The 26,634-nt window shown below is 43.8% G+C and overlaps 1 protein-coding gene across 1 annotated transcript; it reads left to right on the top strand.

Moving 5' to 3' along the window:
- Nucleotides 1-23,318: 23,318 nt before the first annotated feature.
- On the top strand, nt 23,319-25,309 carry LOC143772163 (C-X-C motif chemokine 10-like). Its single transcript, XM_077260635.1, has 4 exons — nt 23,319-23,430; nt 23,519-23,642; nt 23,946-24,029; nt 24,907-25,309. Exons 1-4 carry the CDS (start codon nt 23,370-23,372, stop codon nt 24,941-24,943), a joined length of 306 nt encoding a protein of 101 aa, XP_077116750.1. The 5' UTR covers nt 23,319-23,369; the 3' UTR covers nt 24,944-25,309.
- The last annotated feature ends 1,325 nt before the right edge of the window (nt 25,310-26,634 follow it).

Raw genomic sequence — 26,634 nt, 5'->3', positions numbered from 1 at the left:
ATGACTAAGGGCTCATACTCACATGCAAGAAACTCGGATGAGTGTCACACGTCAATACCCGGCACTGAGATCAGAGCCTGTGGCTGCATAGCAGTTCACGCTCCACTCCTGAGTGCCAGGTATTGATGTGTGACACTCATCCGTGTTTCTCGCATGCGAGTATGAACCCAAATGCAGACACTGTCGTCAGTGACTTTGGCAAAAATCGCTGATGTGAAAGTAGCCTATCATGGCACACACACATACAGCCCCGCAAACACACATACAGCTCCACACACACACACATACAGCTCTGCACACACACACATACAGCCCCACACATACAGCTCTGCATACACACATACAGCCCCGCACACACACAGCTCCGCAAACACACATACAGCCCCGCACATACAGCTCTGCACACACACATACACAGCCCCCCACACACATACAACTCCGCACACACACACATACATACAGCTCCGCGCACACACACAGCTCCGGACACACACACATACAGCTCCACACATATATACAGCTACACACACACACAGCTCCGCACACACACACACACATATACAGCTCCACACACACACACACACACATACAGCTCCGCACACACATACAGCTCCGCACACACACATACAGCTCCGCACGCGCACACACATACAGCTCTGCACACAGCTCCGCACACACATACAGCCCCACACACATACAGCTCTGCACACACACAGCTCTGCTGCCCGCACACACACATACACATACAGCTCCGCACACACACCACCCCACAGACACACATACATACAGCTCCACGCACACACACATACAGCGCCGCACACACACAGCTCCGCACACACATACAGCACCGCACAGACACACACATACATACAGCTCCACGCACAGACACACAGCCCCACACACACAGCTCTGCACACACACACACATACAGCTCCGCTGCCTGCACACACACACATGCAGCTCTGCACACACACAGCTCCGCACACATACAGCTATGTGCACACGCTGTTATGGTCCGGTGGTAGGACCTGAAAACTGACCTGACACATATGACCAGAATATAGGACAAGTTCTGGGGATGTGGCAGCTATACTGACCGCAATCCTGATCCTATCCACACACACTAAAGGCAGCCGTGGAGCGTTCCTAAAATCCTAGATGCCACGTTCACAGCCTGAGAAACTGACTACCCCTAGAGAGAAAGCAAAGACCTCACTTGCCTCAGAGAAATAACCCCAAAGTTATAGATAGCCCCCACAAATAATAACGGTGAGTTAAGGGGAAAAGACAAACGTAGAAATGAAACAGGTTAAGCAAATTAGGCCCGCTAATACTAGATAGACAGAAAATAGATAGGAGTCTGTGCGGTCAGTACAAAAACTATCAAAAATAAACCACGCAGAGAATGCAAGAACCCCCACACCGACTCACGATGTGAGGGGCGCACTCTGCACCCCAGAACTAACCAGCCAGCAAAAAATCACATAAAAGCAAGCTGGACTGAACTCATTATATACTGAGAAACGTTTTCAAGGAAATAATGAGCAAACAAACTTAGCTTCTCCAGCAGGAGACTGGTCACAAGAAATATTCAGGAGAACTCAGAAACAGGACTGAATACACCGACAGCAGGCAACAAATGAAGGGCCAGGTGAATTAAATAGGCCCAGCATAGCAGGAAATGAATCAGCAGAGCCCAGCCAAATCGCTAAAGGCCACCAGAGGGAGCCCTAGAACAAACTCACACAGTACCGCTCATGACCACAGGAGGGAGCCCGAGAACGGAATTCACAACAACACGCACACACATACAGCTCCACACATACAGCTCTGCACACACAGACACAGCACCTCACAGACACACACATACATACAGCTCCGCGCACGCACACACACATACGATACAGCCACACACACACACCAGCACTGGCAATGTTTGCTCCCAGGACCCAGATAGAGTGAGTGGGCGTGTATTATACCCCACCCCCACCACTCACTCTCTGGGTCCGTCTGCCTGGAGCAAAGATCAAACATCAAACATTAAGGGCTGCTGACTGTGTTTTCATGGCTCCTCCATCCTCAGGCACTACAGGCAGAAACGAGGCTGAGGAATGTGAGGGAAGGGAAGGGGTGAAGACCCGAGAGGCCAGCAATGTGAGTCCAGGACAGGACCCAGGGTCAGGACACAGGGCGCTGCTGCTCCACCTCAGCAGACAGTCACATTCCGGCCAGGCACCAGTGAGGCTGTGAGTAGGGGCATCACTGTGTCTCAGCAGGGGGAGTAGGGAGAGTCGGCACCAGCACCACGTGTTCTGGCTGCCGCTCTGCCGCCCCCTGTCTTCAGGAAGGGACGCACAGCCAGAGCCAGGACTAGTATATATATATAAAAAAAAAACCTTGCTCAGGTGCCGCCCCCCGCTTGTTCCCGCCCTAGGAACGTGCCCTCAAGTGCCTAGTGGCAAATACGGCCCTGCCAGGATGGGAGACGTTATACCAGCAAGGGGCCCAGGATGGTGCAAAATGTTACAGCATTGAGTCCAAGATGAGGGCGATTATTAAAAGAATGAGCACAGATGGTGGACATTATTACATTGGGAGCGAATATGTATCTCTTTATAGGATCTAGAATGGTACAAGGGTCTCTAAATCTGACCAACATGCATGTGGGGCTCAGGGCTAAATTTTGCACCGGGGCCCATTGTACCATTGTACTCTAGTTAAGCCACTTCTGACAAGATTAAATTAAAAAATTACTACACCACAAAAGGGTTATCATTTTACCCTTGTCAATCACATGCCAGTTCACCAGTTCTCTTGAACCATTTCCTAAAATAACAGTCTTTTGATGAAATGGGTGAGCAGTAGGATTCTGATTCAATTGTATCTGCATCTGCAAAACACTTATATGATTGAAGATATGGTCAGTCCTGCACTGCTTGGTGCTGAGGAGTCCTTAATTCATTTACAGCTCTAACATTGTGTGCCTTCTCAGAGATATAGTGAAGCAAGTCCCTGGAGCATTGATATCCATCAGTGGTGGAGGGAAAAGGCGAGTATCCTCAGTCCATAACTAGGCTGTGAGTGTGGGGCACCTGAGACACCTTTGCTATGGATGTCTATTAACCAGTAGTCACACAAAGTGATTTCATTAGATATCTTAACTTGACTGCAAGAGGCACGCATGAAGATTCCAGAAGAATGTTTATTTTTAAGCTGAATTCTTGTAATTATGCACAATGGTGGTAGGTAAAAAGACAATTCTGAACCTGAGCTATATAGAGATGATGCAAGCAAGATGGATGACAAACACTGACTGGGGAAGAAGGAGGTGTTAGAGACATTGTAATGGAGGTGTAAGGATGCAATGCACAGAGGCTTGAGGCAGAAACAGTCAGGGATAGGCAGATTAACATTCAAACAAAGATAACATTCAGAAAAGCAAAGAAAGTCTCTCTCTATCTAACGTCAATATACTGTTCACAATGGTGGTGCACCCAGTCGTGGGAGCCAACCCGTAAGTTCTCGCTCTGTAAGTCTGGCCCTAGCAGGGGTCACAAGGTTTTCCCGTTAAGCCGCAAGTCTCTCTCTAGTCTGTCAAAGTCTGTTAAGCATCCCACGCACCAACCGGTCCCTTCCCAACTTGAGACCCTAATCCCAGCTGACCACAATACCGTAGAGAATAGCTGGAAGTCACGATTCTGCTTACACTCACTGTACGTCCGCAGTAACAAGCGTGTCCCGCCTGTTGCAGTCTCCCCACATATCTTCTCGGCTTGACCGTTGACGTGTCTTAGGACTGGAACTGAGTGGACTAGGCTTCGGCTCTTGATGAGCAACGTCTTGTCTCTTGAGCTTTACAGGCGTGATGCACGAATCCTGGTCCTGACTAGCGGAACTGAGTCCTCCTGTGCGGAATCCGGGCCTTGTCAGGTGACACATTGATGTTGCAGACTTCACGCTGAGGTCTGTAAAGCCGGCTTCAGTGACATATCTGGAGCGCATCTGCTCCACTCTCTTTTCTGACACCAAATCTGCCTGTGGTTTGGCATGCAGAGCTTTTATATCAAGGAAGTCCTTCCTGTGGGTTACCTGATCAGGTCCAACACACAGTAGCACCCCCTGCAAATCTTCCAGTACAATTTGGCTGCGCTTTGGTTTTTCCAGACAGCTGTGCTGACTTTGGTCTTGGTAAAACACAGTGGACCTACACCAGCAGATGACATGGCTCCCCAAACCATCATTGATTGTGGAATCTTCACACTAGACCTTAGAAATCAAGGTCCCAGAGTCTGGAAGAAGAGTGGAGAGGCACATATCCCAAGCTGCTATCAGTGATGTTTGAGGAGCCATGTCATCTGCTGGTAGAAGTACACTGTGTTTTATCAAGACCAAAGTCAGCACAGCCGTCTACAAGGAAATTTTAGAGCACTTCATGCTTCCCTCTACCGACAAGCTTTTTGGAGATGGAAATTTCATTCTCCAGCAGGACTTGGCATCTGCCCATACTGCTGAAAGTACTAATACCTGATTTAAAAACAACAGCATCACTGAGCTTGATTGGCCAGCAAACTCACCTGACCTTAACCCCATAGATAATCTATGGGGCATTGTAGAGAGGAAGATGAGAGACACCAGACCCAACAATGCAGACGAGCTGAAGGCTGCTATCAAAGCAACCTGGGCTTCCATAACGCCTCAGCACCTCAGCAGTGCCACAGGCTGATCGCCTCCATGCCACGCCGCATTGATGCAGTAATTGATGCCAAAAGAGCCCCAAGTATTGAGTGTATTTACTGAATATACATTTCAGTAGGTCAACATTTTGGATTTTAAAATATTTTTTTTTCAAGTTGGTGTTATAAATTATTCTAATTTACAGAGATACTGATTTTTGTTTTTCCATTGGCTGTAAGCCATAATCATCAACATTAACAGAAATAAGCACTTGAAATAGATCTTTCTGTCTGTAATGACTATATAATATATGAGTTTCACTTTGAAGAACTTGAATAAATTAATGTTTTGATGATGTTCTAATTTTGTGAGATGCACCTGATAAGAGTATGTGCACATGTTGAGTAAAATTTCTGCAGTTTCTGCATCTCTTGGCACTGCAGAGTTTCAGATCAGCAATATGACATTATATACTGATGTGCCATACTGGGACAATGTAAAAAAGTTAAAGAAAAAATATTAGAATGTGTAAAAATATTTTTTTAAATATCCTTAAATAAAGAAAAAATAAATTAATTAATATTTTTCCAATAAAAACATTTATGTAAATAAAAAAACAATAAAATTACACATATTTGGTATTGCCACATCCATAACGACCTGCTCTATAAAACTGTCTCACTAGTTAACCCCTTCAGTGAATACCGTAAAAAAATAAATAAAAAACGAGGCAAAAAATAATGCTTTATCATCATACTGCCGAACAAAAAGTTGAATAAAATGCGATCAAAAAGACAAATGTAAATAAAAAGTGGTACCACTGAAAACGTCATCTTGTCCCGCAAAAAACAAGCCACCATACAGCTCCATCATAAGAAAAATAAAAAAGTTATAGCTGTCAGACTAAAGCGATTCAAAAATAATTATTTTTTCTATAAGGCTAAGTTCACATTTGCGTTCGGGAGCTTTGCGGAGGGCTGTGTACTTCCTCTGTTAAGCTCCCCCTACTTCTGCATTGTTCTGCATGCAAAACAATGCATAAGCATACACCGGCATACATCCGCATGTCCTGCGTACCCAATGTTAAAGATAGGTATGCAGGATGCATACAGAAGTGTGGGGAAGTAGGCGGAGCTTAACAGAGGAAGTGCGCAGCCCTCCCCAAAGCCCCTGAACGCAAATGTGAACCCGGCCTAAAATAGTTTTTATTGTGTAAAAGTGACAAAACATAAATAAAACTATATAAATGATGTATTGCTGTAATCATACTGACCCGAAGAATAAAGCTGCCTTACAGTTTTACCACAATTTTACCACACGCGGAACGGTATAAAAAAAAACAAAAACAAAAAGCAATTCCTGAATTGTTGGTTTTTGTTCATTCTGTCTTCCAAAAATCAGAATAGAAAGCAATCAAAAAATGTCATGTGCCCGAAAATAGTACCAATCAAAACGTCAGCTCGTCTGAAAAAAACAAGTCATCACATGACTTAGTTGGTCGAAATGTTTTTGCATTAAAAAGCGTCTTTTAGTGTGTGACATCAGCCAAACATTAAAACCCCATAAACTGTAAATCTAGTATAGCTGTAATCGGACTGACCTGAAGAATAAAAGTCGCCTAATCACTTATACTGCATGGAGTAAAAAATAAATAAAACCAATTATTCACTTGCTGTTGATTTTTTCATTCTGCCTCCCAAAGATCGCAGTAAGGCCCAGCGCACATTTATCCTGCTCTATGCTGAGCTCTTACACCTCCCACATGTTTGGCATTTCTGTAGTGATGAGAGACCACCTAAGTTACGAGTGTGTGTCTCCAGAAGCATGAGCTGGGCATAATGTACTGGTCACTACAGCGCACTTGTCACTACAACGGCAGTTTGCAATTTTCACTCAGTAACATCCATTGCTGCTTGTTTCTGGAAAACACCAATAGAGTGAAAATCGGTAGATAAATTCCCAAAGGGTTATAATTTCCAAAATGTGGTCACTTGAGGGGGATTCTGCTTTTCTAGCACTTAGGGGCTCTTTATATGGAGTCTACAAACTAGTCTAGGAAAATCTGCGCTCCAGGAGGCAATTAGCGCTCTGTCCCTCCCAAGTCACTCCGTATGGCAAAGTAGCACTGTGCATCCACATATGGGGTATTTCTACATTCAGCAGAAATTATGGGACAAATTTTGGTGGTAAAAATGTAAATAATTTTTTCTTCATTGCCCAATGGTATAAAAGTTTGTGACACACCTGTGGTGTCAATATAATCACTGCACCCCTAGATGAATTCATTGAGAGGTTTAATTGGTAAAATGGGGTCACTTTTGGGGGTTCTGCGGGTTCAAGGTGCTTAATACACATCTAGTTAAGCTCCCTAAGGGGTCTGGTTTCTAAAATGGTATCACTTGTTGGGGGTTTCCACTGTTTACGCACATCAGGGGCTCTCTAAACGCAACATGGCATCCGCTAATTATTCCAGCATATTTTACATTCAAAAAGTCAAATGGCGCTCCTTTCTTTCCAAGCCCTGCCGTGCACCCAAACAGTTGTTTTCCTCCACATATTGGGTATCTGCGCACTCACGAGAAATTGCACAACTGTATGGAGCAATTTCTCTTTACCCTTATGAAAATGCAAAATTTATTTTCACGGCTTAACGTTATGAACTTTTATTAAGCACCCGTGGGTTCAAGGTGCTCAATACACATCTAGATAAGATCTCTAATGGGTCTAGTTTCCAAAATAGTGTCACTTGTTGGGGGTTTCCACTGTTTAGGCACATCAGGGGCTCTCCAAACATGGCATGGCGGCCGCTAATTATGCCAGCAAATTTTACATTCAAAAAGTGAAATGGCGCTCCTTCTCTTCCAAGCCCTGCCGTGTGGCGCACTGTCTGGGTGTTATTTTTGACTCAGATCTGTCCTTCACAACCCATATACAATCTCTTGCCCGCTCTTGCTGCTTACACCTAAAGAACATCTCTAGAATCCGCCCTTTTCTCACCATGGAAACAACAAAACCCCTCACTGTCACCTTGATCCACTCCCGCCTGGACTACTGCAATGCTCTGTTAATTGGCCTCCCCCTCACTCGACTTTCCCCTCTCCAGTCCATCCTTAATGCAGCAGCCAGGGTTGTCCATCTAGCTAATCAGTATTCAGACGTGTCTGCTCTTTGCCAGTCATTACACTGGCTGCCCATTCATTATAGAACCCAATTCAAAGTACTTGTTCTCACCCACAAAGCTTTCCACAGTGAGGCACCCCCTTACATCTCTTCCCTCATTTCTGTCTATCAGCCTAACCAACCACTGCGCTCTGCAAACGACTTTTGACTAACCTCTGCACTTATCCGTACCTCCCACTCCAGACTCCAAGACTTCCCAATCCTCTGGAATGCTCTACCACAAGATATTAGGACCATGCACAACTTGCATAGTTTTAGGCGCTCCCTCAAGACACATTTGTTCAGAGCGGCCTATGACGTTCTCTAATCAAAGTCACTTTATGTTTGTATGTGTAGCCCATTCACTATCTCCATCTATTCCACACCCCCTGAAGATGGCTGGACCATCATTGTAAATACATCATTGTAAATACACACCTGTACTTTGTATCTCCCCACCTCATTGTAGATTGTAAGCTCTCACGAGCAGGGTCGTCTTATTTTGCTTTATTACTGTATTGTTAACATTTTTACTTATGACTTTTGTGTTTGAAACTGTTAAACTGTAAAGCGCTGTGGAATATGTTGGCGCTATATAAAGATTATTATTATTATTCCGAGTCCCTTCCAGTAATAATGTCCCTCGTTCTACTACTCCTCTCCATTTAAAAAAAATAAATGATTCTTCTTACCTTCTGCCACTCCCACAATGTCCTCTTCTTCTACAGCTGCCACAGAGGTCGACATCTTACTTTGCTACTTTGCCATATGCTGCCCATGATGGGCAAGACAACATCAGCTGCCAAACTCTGATTGGCCGGATATGTGTAACACAGTGCAGGGATCCGACAGGTTTATGTGCCGTGATATATTTCAGCTGAATGTGCTTCCTCATACACACATTTAGCCAAAATAGGTGCTGGCATCGTCGGGCCCCCCTCCGGCATGGGCCCAGATGTCTCGCCCCAGCGATAACCAGCATATACCATGTATACCATCTATCTATACCTGCTCTACACATTCTGACCCTATCCATGAGGAATATGTCCATCAAAGAGCATTCTGGGTTTGTTAAGCAGTTTTACAGACATTTTCAGGACTAAAGGTACCTTCACACGAAGTGACGCTGCAGCGATAGCGACAACGATGCCGATCGCTGCAGCGTCGCTGTTTGGTCGCTGGAGAGCTGTCATACAGACCGCTCTCCAGCGACCAACGATGCCGAGGTCCCCGGGTAACCAGGGTAAACATCGGGTTGCTAAGCGCAGGGCCGCGCTTAGTAACCCGATGTTTACCCTGGTTACCAGCGTAAAAGTGAAAAAAACAAACAGTACATGCTCACCTGCGCATCCCCGGCGTCCGCTTCCTGTACTGTGTGAGCGCCGGCCCTAACAGCAGAGCGGTGACGTCACCGCTGTGCTTTTACTTTCACTTTAGGGCCGGCGCTCAGTCAGTGCAGGAAGCGGACGGCAGGGGACGCGCAGGTGAGTATGCACTGTTTGTTTTTTTCACTTTTACGCTGGTAACCAGGGTAAACATCGGGTTACTAAGCGCGGCCCTGCGCTTAGTAACCCGATATTTACCCTGGTTACCAGCGTAAAACATCGCTGGTATCGTTGCTTTTGGTGTCAAACACGACGATACACGCCGATCTGACGACCAAATAAAGTTCTGAACTTTATTCAACGACCAGCGACATCACAGCAGGATCCAGATCGCTGCTGCGTGTCAAACACAACGATATGGCTATCCAGGACGCTGCAACGTCACGGATCGTTGTCGTTCTCGTTGTAAAGTCGTTTCGTGTGAAGGTACCTTAACTCTCCTCACGAAGGCTTTTTATCCAAATTCACTATCAGTATGTCTTTGGGCTGTGGGTGATAACTGGAGGAAAACGACACAAAGATAGGGAACATACAAACTGTATGCCTATTTTTTATCAAAAATTCACATTATTTTTCTTTGATTTAACCCCTTCACCCCCGGAGCTTTTTCCGTTTTTCCGTTTTCGTTTTTCGCTCCCCTCCTTCCCAGAGCCATAACTTTTTTATTTTTCCGTCAATTTGGCCATGTGAGGGCTTATTTTTTGCGGGACGAGTTGTACTTTTGAACGACATCATTGGTTTTACCATGTCGTGTACTAGAAAACGGGAAAAAAATTCCAAGTGCAGTGAAATTGCAAAAAAAGTGCAATCCCACACTTGTTTTTTGCTTGCCTATTTTGCTAGGTTCACTAAATGCTAAAACTGACCTGCCATTATGATTCTCCAGGTCAGTACGAGTTCATAGACACCTAACATGACTAGGTTATTTTTCACCTAAGTGGTGAAAAAAAATTCCAAACTTTGCAAAAAACAAAACAAAACAAAATTGCGCCATTTTCCGATACTCGTAGCGTCTCCATTTTTCGTGATCTGGGGTCAGGTGAGGGCTTATTTTTTGCGTGCCGAGCTGGCATTTTTAATGATAGCATTTTGGTGCAGATACGTTCTTTTGATTGCCCGTTATTGCATTTTAATGCAATGTCGTGGCGACCAAAAAAACGTAAATCTGGCGTTTCGATTTTTTTTCTCATTACGCCGTTTAGCGATCAGGTTAATGCTTTTTTTTTATTGATAGATCGGGCGATTCTGAACGCGGCGATACCAAATATGTGTAGGTTGGGGTTTTTATTTATTGATTTATTTTGATTGGGGCGAAAGGGGGGTGATTTAAACTTTTATATTTTTTTTATTTTTTTCACATTTTTTTTTACTTTTTTTTTTAACTTTTACCATGCTTCTATAGCCTCCATGGGAGGCTAGAAGCAGGCACAGCCCGATCGGCTCTGCTACATAACAGCGATCATCAGATCGCTGTTATGTAGCTAAAATGCAGGTGTGCTGTGAGCGCCGACCACAGGGTGGCGCTCACAGCCACCGGCGATCAGTAACCATAGAGGTCTCCAGGACCTCTATGGTTACAATGTACAAGCATCGCCGACCCCCGATCATGTGACGGGGGTCGGCGATGCGCTCATATCCGGCCGCACGGCCGGATGCGGTAGTTAAATGCCGCTGTCTGCGTTTGACAGCGGCATTTAACTAGTTAATAGCGGCGGGTGATCGCGATTTCACTCGCCGCTATTGCGCGCACATGTCAGCTGTAAAAAACAGCTGACATGTCGCGACTTTGATGTGCGCTCACCGCCGGAGCGCACATCAAAGCGGGGGTCCCGACATGTGACGTACTATACCGTCACATGTCGGGAAGGGGTGAAAATAACCTGTTGTCAAGTTCTCCCATTTTATTAGCTTAACTAAACTGTCCAAGGTCAAACATGCATAATGACTGTGATCAATGAAGATTTTGCAGTATGCTGCTGAACTACAAGGGGAAATCTGGAAAAGTAACCACATAAAATCATAAAGTTTAGCAGAAATTATTATTCTTTAGTGTTGAGCTTCCTATAATCTGAAGTTATTGCGCAAGTTCCTAAGTCCTCAGAAGTGAAAACTGTAAACATTTTCTTCCTGGAAATCACATATCTGAACATACATGATCAACATTCCCTATCTATATGTGAAATATTTTCTGAAACTGACCTTGATAGGCAAATTGTTGTTATCTTATCGAAAGTACAATATAATTATTTAATTGTTTTATTCTCTAAAACCCAAGAAGAGTTTGTAGTTTGTGCATTATTAGACTGTATTTAACTATCATTAACTATTGTTAAAGGGGTTTTCCCTCAAACAAAAGTTCATTTTGATCAAAAGATCTAGGAATAATATGGTAATAATTTCCACAAATGGATGTGTTTAAATAAAATGTTCCTGTGCTGAGATAATCTTATAAATGTGCCTCTTGTTCATAACGAGTGGGAGGTACTCCAGCTGTTGTCCGCTCTATACGGTGTAGTTCAGGTTGAGTGGTAGAGGATGGAAGCATATCCGGGTCCGGGGAATTAACTGCCTCTGGAGTTTCCAGTCTGCGCACTTCCCTTGGACTGGTGAGCAGCGGAATATCCAAATCTGAGGATGAGGCAAGGGACTGTTCAGCATCACAATTGAACACCATGGGGGTGGGTGTCTGGCACTATCTCTCCTTCTTCAGGGCCCTGGAACAAGCAAGGACGCAACATACTATGGTGGACTATTAGGGTAGGTTCTCCTTCTTCCCGTTTGGGTTGAACTTCATACACTGGTCCATCAGATCCAATTCGGTGTTTCACTCGATACAGGGTTTTTCCCATCAATGCTCCAACTTGCCCCAGGATCGTTTGTCTCAGACGAACACTCGATCTCCGGCCTTGATTGCTGTTCCTCAAATAGGCGTTGTTCAATGGTGCTGAAGTTTCTGAAATTTAGTCTGCACCAGCTGGTGAAGAGTCTGCAGTCGATGTCGATGTTCTCGGACCCAGGAAGACACTCATGTCCATGGGTAGTCTTCTTCTGGATCTGTGATTTCTCGCACCTTGCGTCCGAACAGCAGGGTATACAGAGTGTATCCTGTGGTACTGTTGTCGGGGTCGTAACGACAATATACCCTCATTCACCAGTCATTCCAAATTAATATGTGTGCAGGGCATCTGGTACCGGATAAGAATGAGTCAGACAGGTAGCTGGTTCAAACTCAGTTAATGCCCGTGCGTCCACACATGTCCGCAGCGGTCACACCAACAACAACTTTATTTTAGAATACACAATACTATATTGAGTGTGAGGGGAAGGCGTGCATTAGGCGGGGTTTAAGTTAGCATCCAGTCTTCCTGATTTGTCCTGACGTCTTCTGGTGAATCCTCCTTTTCTTCTCATTTCCAAGTTTCGATTTCAGAAGAAATGAAACTTAACCCTTTAGATTCTAAGCCAAAGTGAAGAATGAACACTGGCAGCCATCTTTAAATACAGTTACATTTGCAAGCAGATAGGAAAAACTTATTGTTTTACAGTATAAAAGTATAAAAGTACAGAAGTGTATAAGAAAATAAATTTTCACCTTGACACTGTGAACTCGGTTGTTGTACACCCAGACCAATTCAGCCATGTACTCAGGCCACCATATTTTCAGATCTTCCTCCAATGTTCGGGGCATCTGTATTAACATCCAGTTGAAGCTTTTGTAGGCTCCATTCCCCTGAGGGTGGTAGGGCATTGTCTTTGACTTTTCAGTCTGGTACAAACGTTGTAACTCTTCCATCACTTGACCTTAGAAGCAAGCGCCTTGGTCAGAATGGATCCTCTTCGGGAAACCATACACCTGGATGAAGTATTGGCAGCTGACTCAGCAGTCTGATCCTGAGTTGGAGTCACCACAGCGAACTTGGTAAAGTGGGTAGTCATCACCAGACAATGTTCATACCAGAGATGAGCTGGGCCCATGGTCAAGTAATCGATCATCAACAATTCTAAGGGGGCAGAAGTCATGATTGTCTGTGTTGGAGTTCTCTGCTCCGGAGGTTTGAAAAGTTCACTGGCAGGCGTCCTCTACTGCAGTCTTCAATTGGGGGTAATACACCAGCTTGTGCAACCACTGGAATGTCTTCTCTGGACCAAAGGGAGCTACTTTCTCAAGGGCCTTAGTATGCGGTCCTAGGAAAGTTGTAGTACTGGCAATGGCCGATGTAAAATCCTCAGATGGGGTCCAAGATTAATGATCAAACTTCTGGCTGCAACGGGCGGTCTCTGGTTTTGCCCGCTGAGCCCCTAGTCTTGTCATACTTGTCATGATTAAGGGAGCTTAGTTTCCAGAAACGCAATGAGATTCTTACCCATAAAGAAAACTTTTTTTCACGGATTCGGTGAAGCTGGACATTTTCTTCTTTTGGCCATGTTGAGAGCTCTGGGAGCCTGGGCTCTCAGCTTAGCACTGTTAGCCACTCTTATCCCCTATACAATCTGGGTCCTGACACACATCTTCAGAGCTAACTTATGCTGTATGGCTGGGAGAATAGGAGATAGTGGTTATATGAGATGGCGTATGGTGGGTTTATCAGTGACTGTTGCTTGGGTTTGTAAGTGTAATTGGATCACCCCCAAGGGCTGCGGGGTACTTGGTACTGGGTCCTTCGGTTCTCAAGGGGGATGTCACGGTGGCTGACCCGGTCCGTGACCCTCGGGAGGTCCGTTTTAAAAGGCAAAGGTCTTTAAAGGGGAAATGTTCATGATGCCACCTGTGGTATTCGGTCAGGGTGACCGACGCTGCTTGGAGGGGTCCGATGGGGAGATGTTATGGCATCTAGATGGTATACCTTCCCACAGGTGAAGTATGTTCCCAGGGCTTCCCAGTGTGTAAATGGTGGATGATGAGAGGCGCAGTGAAGAACGAGGAAACAAGGTTGCAGTCTCTTTACCTTTTACTGAAGGCTTCAGCATCCACAGTCCAGGGTACCAGATCACAGGTCAGGCAGAGTCCAGATGGTTTGGAGGCAAATCCAGAGTCCAGGTAGAAATCAGTAGCCTTCCTCTAGAGCCGTGTGTTGTAGTACCTTACTGCTAAGCTTCTCATAAGGTTCTCACAACTGTTGTAGATGTTATGTCTCTCTCTCTCTGTCCCCCAGATGGATAGGACAAACCCGTATGACCGGTGGCTTGAGGCTGTTTGTAGGGACTCTAGCACGCCCCGGCCTCTGAGGGGTGCCACCTGGGTGTAGGTGCGGACAGGTAACCTGCAATTAGCTGTCCTGACAGTCTCTGGAGCAAGGCATAAAGGTTCGTTGCTCCCTCGGTGTGCCGGCTACTGGATTTCTGTCCCTCAGAAGGAGGCAGCCTGCTCCTGGCTGATCTCCCTCTGATATCCTCTCCTTTGCTCTGACTATTCTTCACCCTTGCTGCAATATGTTCTGCTTTCAATCCATCTGTTTCCTGGGAGCTGCAGCCTTTAGGCTACACGGCACCTATGCATCCTGTTGTGAACTCTATTTTTGGGCTCCGTCTAGTGGTCACAAGCGGTACTGTGTAGTGTTGTCTTTCTGCAGGTTGCAGCATCAGCTGGTTAGTTATCCTTGGTTGGTTTCCTGTTGTGAATTTGGATTCTGGGCTCCCCCGGTGGCTACTGGTGGAATTGAACTGGTGTCTTCATCTTCTCTGTTCACCTGTTCCCATCAAGATGTGGGAGTCGCTATATAACCTTGCTGCTCTGTTAGTTGCTTGCCGGTCATCAATGTTATCAGAAGCCTCTCTGTGCTTGTTCCTGCTCCTAGACAACTACTAGATAAGTTGGACTCTTGTCCATGTTTGTTTTTGCATTTTTGTTCCAGTTCACAGCTGTAGTTTCGTTACTGTGTCTGGAAAGCTCTTGTGAACAGGAATTGCCACTCTGGTGTTATGAGTTAATGCCAGAGTTTTAAAGTAATTTCTGGATGGTGTTTTGATAGGGTTTTTAGCTGACCATGAAAGTGTCCTTCCTGTCTTCTGCTATGTAGTAAGTGGACCTCAAATTTGCTAAACCTATTTTCATACTACGTTTGTTATTTCATCTTGATTCACCGCCAATACATGTGGGGGGCCTCTGTCTCCTTTCGGGGTATTTCTCTAGAGGTGAGCTAGGACTAATATTTTCCTCTGCTAGTTTTATTTAGTCCTCCGGCTGGTGCTGGGCATCTAGAATCAACGTAGGCATGCTACCCGGCCACTGCTAGTTGTGTGTTAGGTTTAGTTCATGGTCAGCTCAGTTTCCATCTTCCAAGAGCTAGTTCCTATATATGCTGATGCTATGATCTCTTGCCATTGAGATCATGACAGTTTGACCGGCCCACTAAAGGGTTAAAATCCTTGGCTGAGAAAGGAGAGAAATAAGTAGTCTGCTGAAATTTTTTTTTTTTTTTTTTTTTTCTCTCCTTTGAATGGCTCTGTGTTCACCTGTTTGCAATGGATCTTCAGAGTGTAACTGCAGGTTTGAATAATCTCGCCACGAAGGTACAAAATTTGCAAGATTTTGTTTGTCATGCACCTGTATCTGAGCCGAGAATTCCTTTGCCGGAATTTTTCTCGGGGAATAGATCTGGGTTTCAGAATTTTCGAAATAATTGCAAATTATTTTTGTCCCTGAAATCTCGCTCTGCCGGAGATCCTGCACAGCAGGTCAGGATTGTGATTTCCTTGCTCCAGGCGACCCTCAAGACTGGGCTTTTTCATTGACACCAGGGGATCCTGCGTTGCTCAATGTGGATGCGTTTTTTCTGGCCTTGGGGTTGCTTTATGACGAACCTCATTTGGAGCTTCAGGCAGAAAAAACTTTGATGTCCCTATCTCAGGGGCAAGATGAAGCGGAAATTTACTGCCAAAGATTCCGTAAATGGTCTGTGCTTACTCAGTGGAATGAGTGCGCCCTGGCGGCGACTTTCAGAGAGGGTCTCTCTGATGCCATTAAGGATGTTATGGTGGGGTTCCCTGTGCCTGCGGGTCTGAATGAGTCCATGACAATGGCTATTCAGATCGATAGGCGTTTGCGGGAGCGCAAACCAGTGCACCATCTGGCGGTGTCCACTGAGAAATCGCCAGAGAGTATGCAGTGTGATAGAATTCTGTCCCGAAGCGAGCGGCAGAATTTTAGACGGAAAAATGGGTTGTGTTTCTATTGTGGTGATTCTACTCATGTTATATCAGCATGCTCTAAGCGCACTAAAAAGCTTGGTAAATCTGTTTCCATTTGCACCTTACCGTCTAAGTTTATTCTATCTGTGACCCTGATTTGCTCTTTGTCATCTATTACCACGGACGCCTATGTCGACTCTGGCGCCGCTTTGAGTCTTATGGATTGGTCCTTTGCCAAACGCTGTGGGTATGATTTAGAGCCTTTGGAGACTCCTATTCCTCTGAAGGGGATTGACTCCACCCCATTGGCTAATAATAAACCACAATACTGGACACAAGTAACTATGCGTATTAATCCGGATCACCAGGAGATTATTCGCTTTCTGGTGCTGTATAATCTACATGATGATTTGGTGCTAGGATTGCCTTGGCTGCAATCTCACAACCCAGTCCTCGACTGGAAAGCTATGTCTGTGTTGAGCTGGGGATGTAAGGGGGCTCATGGGGATGTACCTGTGGTTTCCATTTCATCATCTATTCCCTCTGAAATTCCTGAGTTCCTGTCTGACTATCGTGACGTCTTTGAAGAATCCAAGCTTGGTTCGTTACCTCCGCACCGAGAGTGCGATTGTGCCATAGATTTAATCCCGGGTAGTAAATACCCAAAGGGTCGTTTATTTAATCTGTCTGTGCCTGAACATGCTGCTATGCGTGAATATATAAAGGAGTCCTTGGAAAAGGGACATATTCGTCCATCGTCATCTCCCTTAGGAGCCGGTTTTTTCTTTGTGTCAAAAAAAGACGGCTCTTTGAGACCATGTATTGATTATCGGCTTTTGAATAAAATCACTGTTAAATATCAATACCCATTGCCGTTGCTGACTGATTTGTTTGCTCGCATAAAGGGGGCCAAGTGGTTCTCTAAGATTGACCTTCGTGGGGCGTATAATTTGGTGCGAATCAGGCAGGGGGATGAGTGGAAAACCGCATTTAATACGCCCGAGGGCCACTTTGAGTATTTAGTGATGCCTTTTGGTCTTTCAAATGCTCCGTCAGTTTTCCAGTCCTTTATGCATGATATTTTTCGCGATTATTTGGATAAATTTATGATTGTGTATCTGGATGATATTCTGATTTTTTCGGATGACTGGGACTCTCATGTCCAGCAAGTCAGGAGGGTTTTTCAGGTTTTGCGGTCTAATTCTTTGTGTGTGAAGGGTTCTAAGTGTGTTTTTGGGGTACAGAGGATTTCCTTTTTGGGATATATTTTTTCCCCCTCTTCCATTGAAATGGATCCTGTCAAGGTTCAAGCTATTTGTGATTGGACGCAGCCCTCTTCTCTTAAGAGTCTTCAGAAATTTTTGGGCTTTGCTAACTTTTATCGTCGATTTATTGCTGGTTTTTCGGATATTGCTAAGCCATTGACCGATTTGACTAAGAAGGGTGCTGATGTTGCTGATTGGTCCCCTGATGCTGTGGAGGCCTTTCGGGAGCTTAAGCGCCGTTTTTCCTCTGCCCCTGTGTTGCGTCAGCCTGATGTTGCTCTACCTTTTCAGGTTGAGGTCGACGCTTCTGAGATCGGAGCTGGGGCAGTGTTGTCGCAGAAAAGTTCTGACTGCTCCGTGATGAGGCCTTGTGCCTTCTTTTCCCGTAAATTTTCGCCCGCTGAGCGGAATTATGATGTTGGGAATCGGGAGCTTTTGGCCATGAAGTGGGCTTTTGAGGAGTGGCGCCATTGGCTTGAGGGGGCCAGACATCAGGTGGTGGTATTGACTGACCACAAAAATTTGGTTTATCTTGAGACCGCCAGGCGCCTGAATCCTAGACAGGCGCGCTGGTCATTATTTTTCTCTCGGTTTAATTTTGTGGTGTCATACCTACCGGGTTCTAAGAATGTTAAGGCGGATGCCCTTTCTAGGAGTTTTGAGCCTGACTCGCCTGGTAACTCTGAGCCCACAGGTATCCTTAAGGATGGAGTGGTATTGTCAGCCGTTTCTCCAGACCTGCGGCGGGCCTTGCAGGAGTTTCAGGCGGATAGACCTGATCGTTGCCCACCTGATAAACTGTTTGTTCCTGATGATTGGACCAGTAGAGTCATCTCTGAGGTTCATTCTTCTGCGTTGGCAGGTCATCCTGGCATTTTTGGTACCAGGGATTTGGTGGCAAGGTCCTTCTGGTGGCCTTCCCTGTCACGAGATGTGCGAGGCTTTGTGCAGTCTTGTGACGTTTGTGCTCGGGCCAAGCCTTGTTGTTCTCGGGCTAGTGGATTGTTGTTGCCCTTGCCTATTCCTAAGAGGCCTTGGACGCACATCTCGATGGATTTTATTTCAGATCTGCCTGTTTCTCAGAAGATGTCTGTCATCTGGGTGGTGTGTGACCGTTTCTCTAAGATGGTCCATTTGGTTCCTCTGCCCAAGTTGCCTTCTTCTTCCGAGTTGGTTCCTCTGTTTTTTCAAAATGTTGTTCGTTTGCATGGTATTCCTGAGAATATCGTTTCTGACAGAGGGACCCAATTCGTGTCTAGATTTTGGCGGGCATTCTGTGCTAGGATGGGCATAGATTTATCTTTTTCGTCCGCTTTCCATCCTCAGACGAATGGCCAGACTGAGCGGATTAATCAGACCCTGGAGACATATCTGAGGTGTTTTGTGTCTGCTGACCAGGATGATTGGGTTGCTTTTTTGCCATTGGCGGAGTTCGCTCTCAATAATCGGGCCAGCTCTGCCACTTTGGTGTCCCCGTTTTTCTGTAATTCGGGGTTTCATCCTCGATTTTCCTCTGGTCAGGTGGAATCTTCGGATTGTCCTGGAGTGGATGCTGTGGTGGAGAGATTGCATCAGATCTGGGGGCAGGTGGTGGACAATTTGAGGTTGTCCCAGGAGAAGACTCAGCTTTTTGCTAACCGCCGTCGTCGTGTTGGTCCTCGTCTTCGTGTTGGGGACTTGGTGTGGTTGTCTTCTCGTTTTGTCCCTATGAGGGTCTCTTCTCCTAAGTTTAAGCCTCGGTTCATCGGCCCGTATAAGATATTGGAGATTCTTAACCCTGTTTCCTTCCGTTTGGACCTCCCTGCATCCTTTTCTATTCATAACGTTTTTCATCGGTCATTATTGCGCAGGTATGAGGTACCGGTTGTGCCTTCCGTTGAGCCTCCTGCTCCGGTGTTGGTTGAGGGTGAGTTGGAGTACGTTGTGGAGAAAATCTTAGACTCTCGTGTTTCCAGACGGAGACTCCAGTATCTGGTCAAGTGGAAGGGATACGGCCAGGAGGATAATTCTTGGGTGAATGCATCTGATGTTCATGCCTCTGATCTGGTTCGTGCCTTTCATAGGGCCCATCCTGATCGCCCTGGTGGTTCTGGTGAGGGTTCGGTGCCCCCTCCTTGAGGGGGGGGTACTGTTGTGAATTTGGATTCTGGGCTCCCCCGGTGGCTACTGGTGGAATTGAACTGGTGTCTTCATCTTCTCTGTTCACCTGTTCCCATCAAGATGTGGGAGTCGCTATATAACCTTGCTGCTCTGTTAGTTGCTTGCCGGTCATCAATGTTATCAGAAGCCTCTCTGTGCTTGTTCCTGCTCCTAGACAACTACTAGATAAGTTGGACTCTTGTCCATGTTTGTTTTTGCATTTTTGTTCCAGTTCACAGCTGTAGTTTCGTTACTGTGTCTGGAAAGCTCTTGTGAACAGGAATTGCCACTCTGGTGTTATGAGTTAATGCCAGAGTTTTAAAGTAATTTCTGGATGGTGTTTTGATAGGGTTTTTAGCTGACCATGAAAGTGTCCTTCCTGTCTTCTGCTATGTAGTAAGTGGACCTCAAATTTGCTAAACCTATTTTCATACTACGTTTGTTATTTCATCTTGATTCACCGCCAATACATGTGGGGGGCCTCTGTCTCCTTTCGGGGTATTTCTCTAGAGGTGAGCTAGGACTAATATTTTCCTCTGCTAGTTTTATTTAGTCCTCCGGCTGGTGCTGGGCATCTAGAATCAACGTAGGCATGCTACCCGGCCACTGCTAGTTGTGTGTTAGGTTTAGTTCATGGTCAGCTCAGTTTCCATCTTCCAAGAGCTAGTTCCTATATATGCTGATGCTATGATCTCTTGCCATTGAGATCATGACAGTTTCCTATTTAGCTCACCTGGATACTCAGTTCCTTGCCTGCTATCAATGTATTCAGTGCTCTTCAGATTCCTTGTAGCTACCTTGCTCCCAGTCTCTCCAAGACAAGCTAAGTTTTTGTTTGATCATTTTTTGATTATCAGCGTTCATTATGTTTTTAGTCCAGCTCGCTAAAATGTGATTTCCTCGCTTTCTGGTTGCTCTAGGGGACTGAGTTTCTCCCCCCACACCGTTAGTTGGTGTGGGGGTTCTTGAAATCTCAGAGTGGATATTTTGTAAGGGTTTTTTACTGACCGCATAGATTCCCTTTTCTATTTTCTGCTATCTAGTATTAGTGGGCCTCATTTGCTGAATCTGCTTTCACCCCTATGTATGTGCCTTCCTCTTACCTCACCGTTATTATTTGTTGGGGGCTTCTACACTCACCGGCCACTTTATTAGGTACACCATGCTAGTAACGGGTTGGACCCCCTTTTGCCTTCAGAACTGCCTCAATTCTTCGTGGCATAGATTCAACAAGGTGCTGGAAGCATTCCTCAGAGATTTTGGTCCATATTGACATGATGGCATCACACAGTTGCCGCAGATTTGTCGGCTGCACATCCCAAAGATGCTCCATACAAGGCAGGATGGATCCATGCTTTCATGTTTACGCCAAATTCTGACCCTACCATCCGAATGTCGCAGCAGAAATCGAGACTCATCAGACCAAGCAACGTTTTTCCAATCTTCTACTGTCCAATTTCGATGAGCTTGTACAAATTGTAGCCTCAGTTTCCTGTTCTTAGCTGAAAGGAGTGGTACCCGGTGTGGTCTTCTGCTGCTGTAGTCCATCTGCCTCAAAGTTCGACGCACTGTGCGTTCAGAGATGCTCTTAGGCCTACCTTGGTTGTAACGGGTGGCGATTTGAGTCACTGTTGCCTTTCTATCAGCTCGAACCAGTCTGCCCATTCTCCTCTGACCTCTGGCATCAACAAGGCATTTCCGCCCACAGAACTGCCGCTCACTGGATTTTTTTTCTTTTTCGGACCATTCTCTGTAAACCCTAGAGATGGTTGTGCGTGAAAATCCCAGTAGATCAGCAGTTTCTGAAATACTCAGACCAGCCCTTCTGGCACCAACAACCATGCCACGTTCAAAGGCACTCAAATCACCTTTCTTCCCCATACTGATGCTCGGTTTGAACTGCAGGAGATTGTCTTGACCATGTCTACATGCCTAAATGCACTGAGTTGCCGCCATGTGATTGGCTGATTAGAAATTAAGTGTTAACAAGAAGTTGGACAGGTGTTCCTAATAAAGTGGCCAGTGAGTGTATATCTTTGGGGATTATTTCTCTGGAGGCAAGAGAGGTCTTTCTTTCTCTCTAGGGGTAGTTAGTTCCTCAGGCTGGCTCGAGACGTCTAGGATTTTTAGGCACGTTCACCGGCTACTTCTAGTGTGTTTGGATAGGTTCAGATTTGTGGTCAGTCCAGTTTGCCACCTCCCTAGAGCTTGTCCTATGTTTGTTACTTAGCTGGAGTAATTTGTGATCCTCAACCACTAAGGATCATAACAGCATCCTTTCCTTCTGTCTTCCTGACAGGAACTGAACCCTTTCCCTCCAGATCAGGATGTTCTTATAGGGGAGTTCACATTAAACAGGCTTAGAGCTCCCCCTTCTGGTCTGGAGTGTGAACATGTTGCATGCATTGTGTTACCTGACAAAGAGATCTCCTTCATTGCCTCCAAACGTAACATCACTCCCCCCTAGAGGAGAATGATATTACTGCAACGACCAGGACCCTGGGGTGCTGCATAATAATTCCCTTTCCTTCACCTACTTTGGTTTTTCCCCATCCTCCACTCCCCAGTGCATTCCTCTGTTATATGTGTTTATTTCTATGCCTGGTATTTTCATTTGCCCATGTTTATGCTGCCCGTCTTTTTGGTGTACTGCAGTGCACGGCTACTCCCCTCTTCCCTGGGTGGGGGAAGGGTACAGATGGAGGGCAGATACAGGAGATAAGGCAAAGTACATGGTCCCAGCATCTTCACCTTCATAGGGTGAGCTATGGCACCCTCTAGCGTTAGGGACAGGGAAGGAACCCCTGTTCCCGGGTCACCAGGCAACCGAGTCATGACAGCATGTATCAGCAATAAGGTTCCCTTTAAATTGATCTTTAGGAGCATGCTTGTGTGAGTGCATATTGTGATAGAGCATTTGTGTTTCTATATAAAAGTGTGGAACATACACAGCGTAAAAAACAAACTAAGTGGCCTATTCATGAAGACTAATGTAGTGCATGCTCATGCTATGCTAGCCTTGCTGGAGTATAAGCCCCCAAATTCTTTAAGAGGTGCTCTCCACTTAATGAATCTGGAGCATATTTTGAGTGACGTGCACCTCCATGCGCCACATCACAAATGCTCCAATAGACTTTACAAAGCTTTTATACCACTTTTGTGGCGTAAAAGCTTTGATGAATAGTTCCATAATATTCCATGACATTAGGCGACTGAATAAAAAGCCACTTAGGACAGTAGCACAATACACATGCATTCATGTTTTTAATACCTTCAAATCAAATTTTTTATTACATTTTTATAGGCTCAAATACGTGATGGCGGTGCTACAAAGTCTAGACCATTTTTTGCATAAAATAAAAGCTAAGCAAATGTATTAGCATTTTCTTGACTAACCTAAACAAGGATGTGTAATTTATAAGCAATGAGTTTTATTTACATTGAAGAAAGTCCTGAGTTCCTCTTTCTCTTCTTCTAAATTGATATGTAAAGGAAACTTAGATTGTCAGAATTTCCCACTTCTGATGATGTAATACATTAAAGGTCTATATATACGGTTAGCTCTTACTACTATAGAGTGTCTACATTACCAGCTCACAAGATACTTGATCCACTCATCATGGACCGCAAGATTGCTGCCATCATCTGCGCTGCGCTGTTATCTGCTGCTCTAATACAAGGTACAGTTATAGAAAGTTATATCACTCTTTAGTCTTTACTATTAATGCATTATGTCTAGATGATCACTTAACAATATTCCTTTCCTAGGAGCGGCTGTACCTCGAGGAAATCGCTGTCTGTGCACAAAGTTTTCTAACAAGCTTAACGTAAAGAAAGTGGAAAAGTTGGAGATTTACCCCAGAAGTTCTACATGTGATAATATTGAATACACGTAAGTAGATGGCATGTAACACAGAATTACTCACGTTATTGCCAGTAAATACTATGAAATAAATGTTTTTATTCTATTCAATGGCTATATGTCCAATATGTAACTAGTATATACAGTTGTTTGAACAATTCCTGATTTCCTGTTTGTCATACTTAAATGATTCAGATCACCAAACAAATATTACACAAAAGATAACACAAATAAACACAAAGTGCAGTTTTTAACTGAAGGTCTTTATTATTAAGAGGAAAAGAAATTCAAACTGATATTAAAAAAATATTATTTTTGTCTTTGTTTTAATAGTGCAACTTTAAAAAAACGAAATCGCCCTATATGTGTCAGTCCTCACATAAAAGAAGTAAGGGCTCTTTTGGGAAGAAAAAATGGGTAAGTGTCAAAGTTTCAGAAAGAATCAAGACTACATCTACATTTTGTCCTAGTAGACAGATAGTTTATTTCTATCTATCTGTATCTATCTATCTATCTATCTATCTATCTATCTATCTATCTATCTATCTATCCCATATCTAACTATCTATCTATCTATTATCTATCCCATATCTATCTATTTATCTATCTAATATTATCTATCTATCTATCTATCTATCTCTCATATCTATCTATCTATTTATTTATCCCATATCTATCTATCCCATATCTATCTATATCTATCTATGCCGTATCTATCTCTCTCTCTATCTATTATCTATCTCATATCTATCTATCTATCTATCTATCTATCTATCTATCTATCTATCTATCCCATATCTCTACCATATCTACCTATCTATCTCATATCTATCTATCTATCTATCTATCTATCTATCTATCTATCTATCTATCTATCTATCTATCTATCTATCTATCTATCTATCCCATATCTCTACCATATCTACCTATCTATCTCATATCTATCTATCTATCTATCTATCTATCTATCTATCTATCTATCTATCTATCTATCTATCTATCTCATATCTATCTATCTCTCATATCTCTCTATCTATCTATCTATCTATCTATCTATCTATCTATCTATCTATCTATCTATCTATCCCATATCTCTCCCATATCTACCTATCTATCTCATATCTATCTATCTATCTATCTATCTATCTATCTATCTATCTATCTATCTATCTATCTATCTATCTATCCCATATCTATCTATGTGTGTCTGCCTGTATATCGTTCTGTCTACAATAACTATACGTCTATCTGTCTGTCAGTTTATCTATGCTAACCAATGTATTAAATCTTCTAGGCAACACAATCATGTTGCAGTGATTCACCACCAGTAGATATGGACATGCATTGAAGACCTTGCAGACCATCTGAATAGTTTTCATACTCATTATATATCTATTTTTAATGATCAATAATTAATTACCCATAACCATCTATTGAGATTTATGAAGTGATATATTTTGTGACTCATTTTTTATGATTTCAAGACAAATTATTTTGCTTTCTACAATTGGCATAATTTATTGAAAACCTTGCATGTAAATACTGTAAATATGTGTAAGTATGTATTATGTATATATAACATGTAAATAGTATATACTATACTCTGTACAATGTTCCTCAAATGCATTTTATAAAAAAAAAAAAAGTATTATTTTAACTGAAGTTATAAAGATCCATCTATTAAAAAAATATACTGTACATATTATTATTATTTTACTCAAGTTGTTAAAATATATATATCATTCTGGAAAATTGGAATCATTTAATAATATTTTGGAGGTCATGCACATGTTCATATGTAATACATGGATAGTTATACACTGTCGGTCTATAGTCTTATATTGATACGCTTGGATACGCAAGGGAAGAATGAACCTAAGGGTGAAAGTCATTAAATGCGTATTAAATATAATACAATAAATTCATTATCTACACTTAATACATTGAATGGGCTTAATGAGGCATTATAGTTTCAGCAAAAAAAAAATCCCCCCAAAATGTTTTTTTTTTATAATTTTCTAATATACGTTTTGCATCTCTTCCCAAATTGCCACATCACTGTTTGCTGTAATTGTTATTGTCAGAGGATACATTTCTGTTGCTTTTATATGATATACCTTATAGTGCAGCGGGGGTTGGTGCAGTGTGATAGATCAGGCAGTGACCCAGTAAAGTTCAAAACTAAGTCTCTTTTAATTATCAGCGTACTCGTAAATAGAATCCTCTGGATCGCAGGCGGTAAACAAAGACAGTCCGTGACTGAGGATGGTTGCCGCTGGCGACTGCACCGCCATGTACGCTGAGGGGTGCCAGGCCTTTTTGGCTCTGCATGGCTCTGTGTTGCCTCACACAGCTTTCTACACTGCCCGCTTGCAAAACCAAACTGACACACCCAACCCTCTGCTGTAGGGGTATCTACAAGCAACCTGTGGCCGTAGGCCACATAGAAAACACATCCAGGAATGAAACGGACCACACCACTACCATCCTGTAGTCCGCTTCAAAAATAAAATGCCTGAGCAGGTTTTCTTAAATCTGCCTTGGACAAATAGCTTGCCAAGACGAACACTCTTTTTTTTTGCATTTCAATCACAGCTATGCCTGTGGCTGCAATGCACTCCCGCGGCCTCAATATGCTACTGTGCGCATCCTGCGGGACACATAGTGACCCTCGCATATGAAACCGGTCTCTGCCTCACAACACACAAGTAATAAGCTCATTAGACTGCACAGCTCTGATACACATATAATTCTGTAATCCGTCCTGCACCAGTGTGTTCATCACATAGTAAGAAAGGATCGAATTATCATACTGCTTATCATAACAAACCCAAAATTGTAATAACACACGTCTGAACAAAACAGAAACATTGTACAGACACAGAAATATATTCAAAAGAAACTAATATAATTTGGACAAATCTTAAAAATAAAATATCTCCTGACTGGATAATAACAAGTGATAACAACAGAATACAAAATATGGAAAGAACTAATACATTACAAGATAAAAATAAAAAAG

This window comes from Ranitomeya variabilis, chromosome 1 (assembly GCF_051348905.1).
Source record: "Ranitomeya variabilis isolate aRanVar5 chromosome 1, aRanVar5.hap1, whole genome shotgun sequence".
In the NCBI taxonomy this organism is placed as follows: Eukaryota; Metazoa; Chordata; class Amphibia; order Anura; family Dendrobatidae; genus Ranitomeya; species Ranitomeya variabilis.
Note: the sequence above shows the minus strand (reverse complement) of the source record. Positions and strands in the feature narration are given on the sequence as shown.

Coding starts and splice junctions, on each gene's coding strand:
- LOC143772163 (XM_077260635.1), top strand. CDS start 23,370: ATGGACCGCAAGATTGCTGCCATCATCTGCGCTGCGCTGTTATCTGCT. Junction 23,643..23,945: donor TGTGATAATATTGAATACAC/GTAAGTAGATGG, acceptor TTGTTTTAATAG/TGCAACTTTAAAAAAACGAA. Junction 24,030..24,906: donor CTTTTGGGAAGAAAAAATGG/GTAAGTGTCAAA, acceptor TAAATCTTCTAG/GCAACACAATCATGTTGCAG.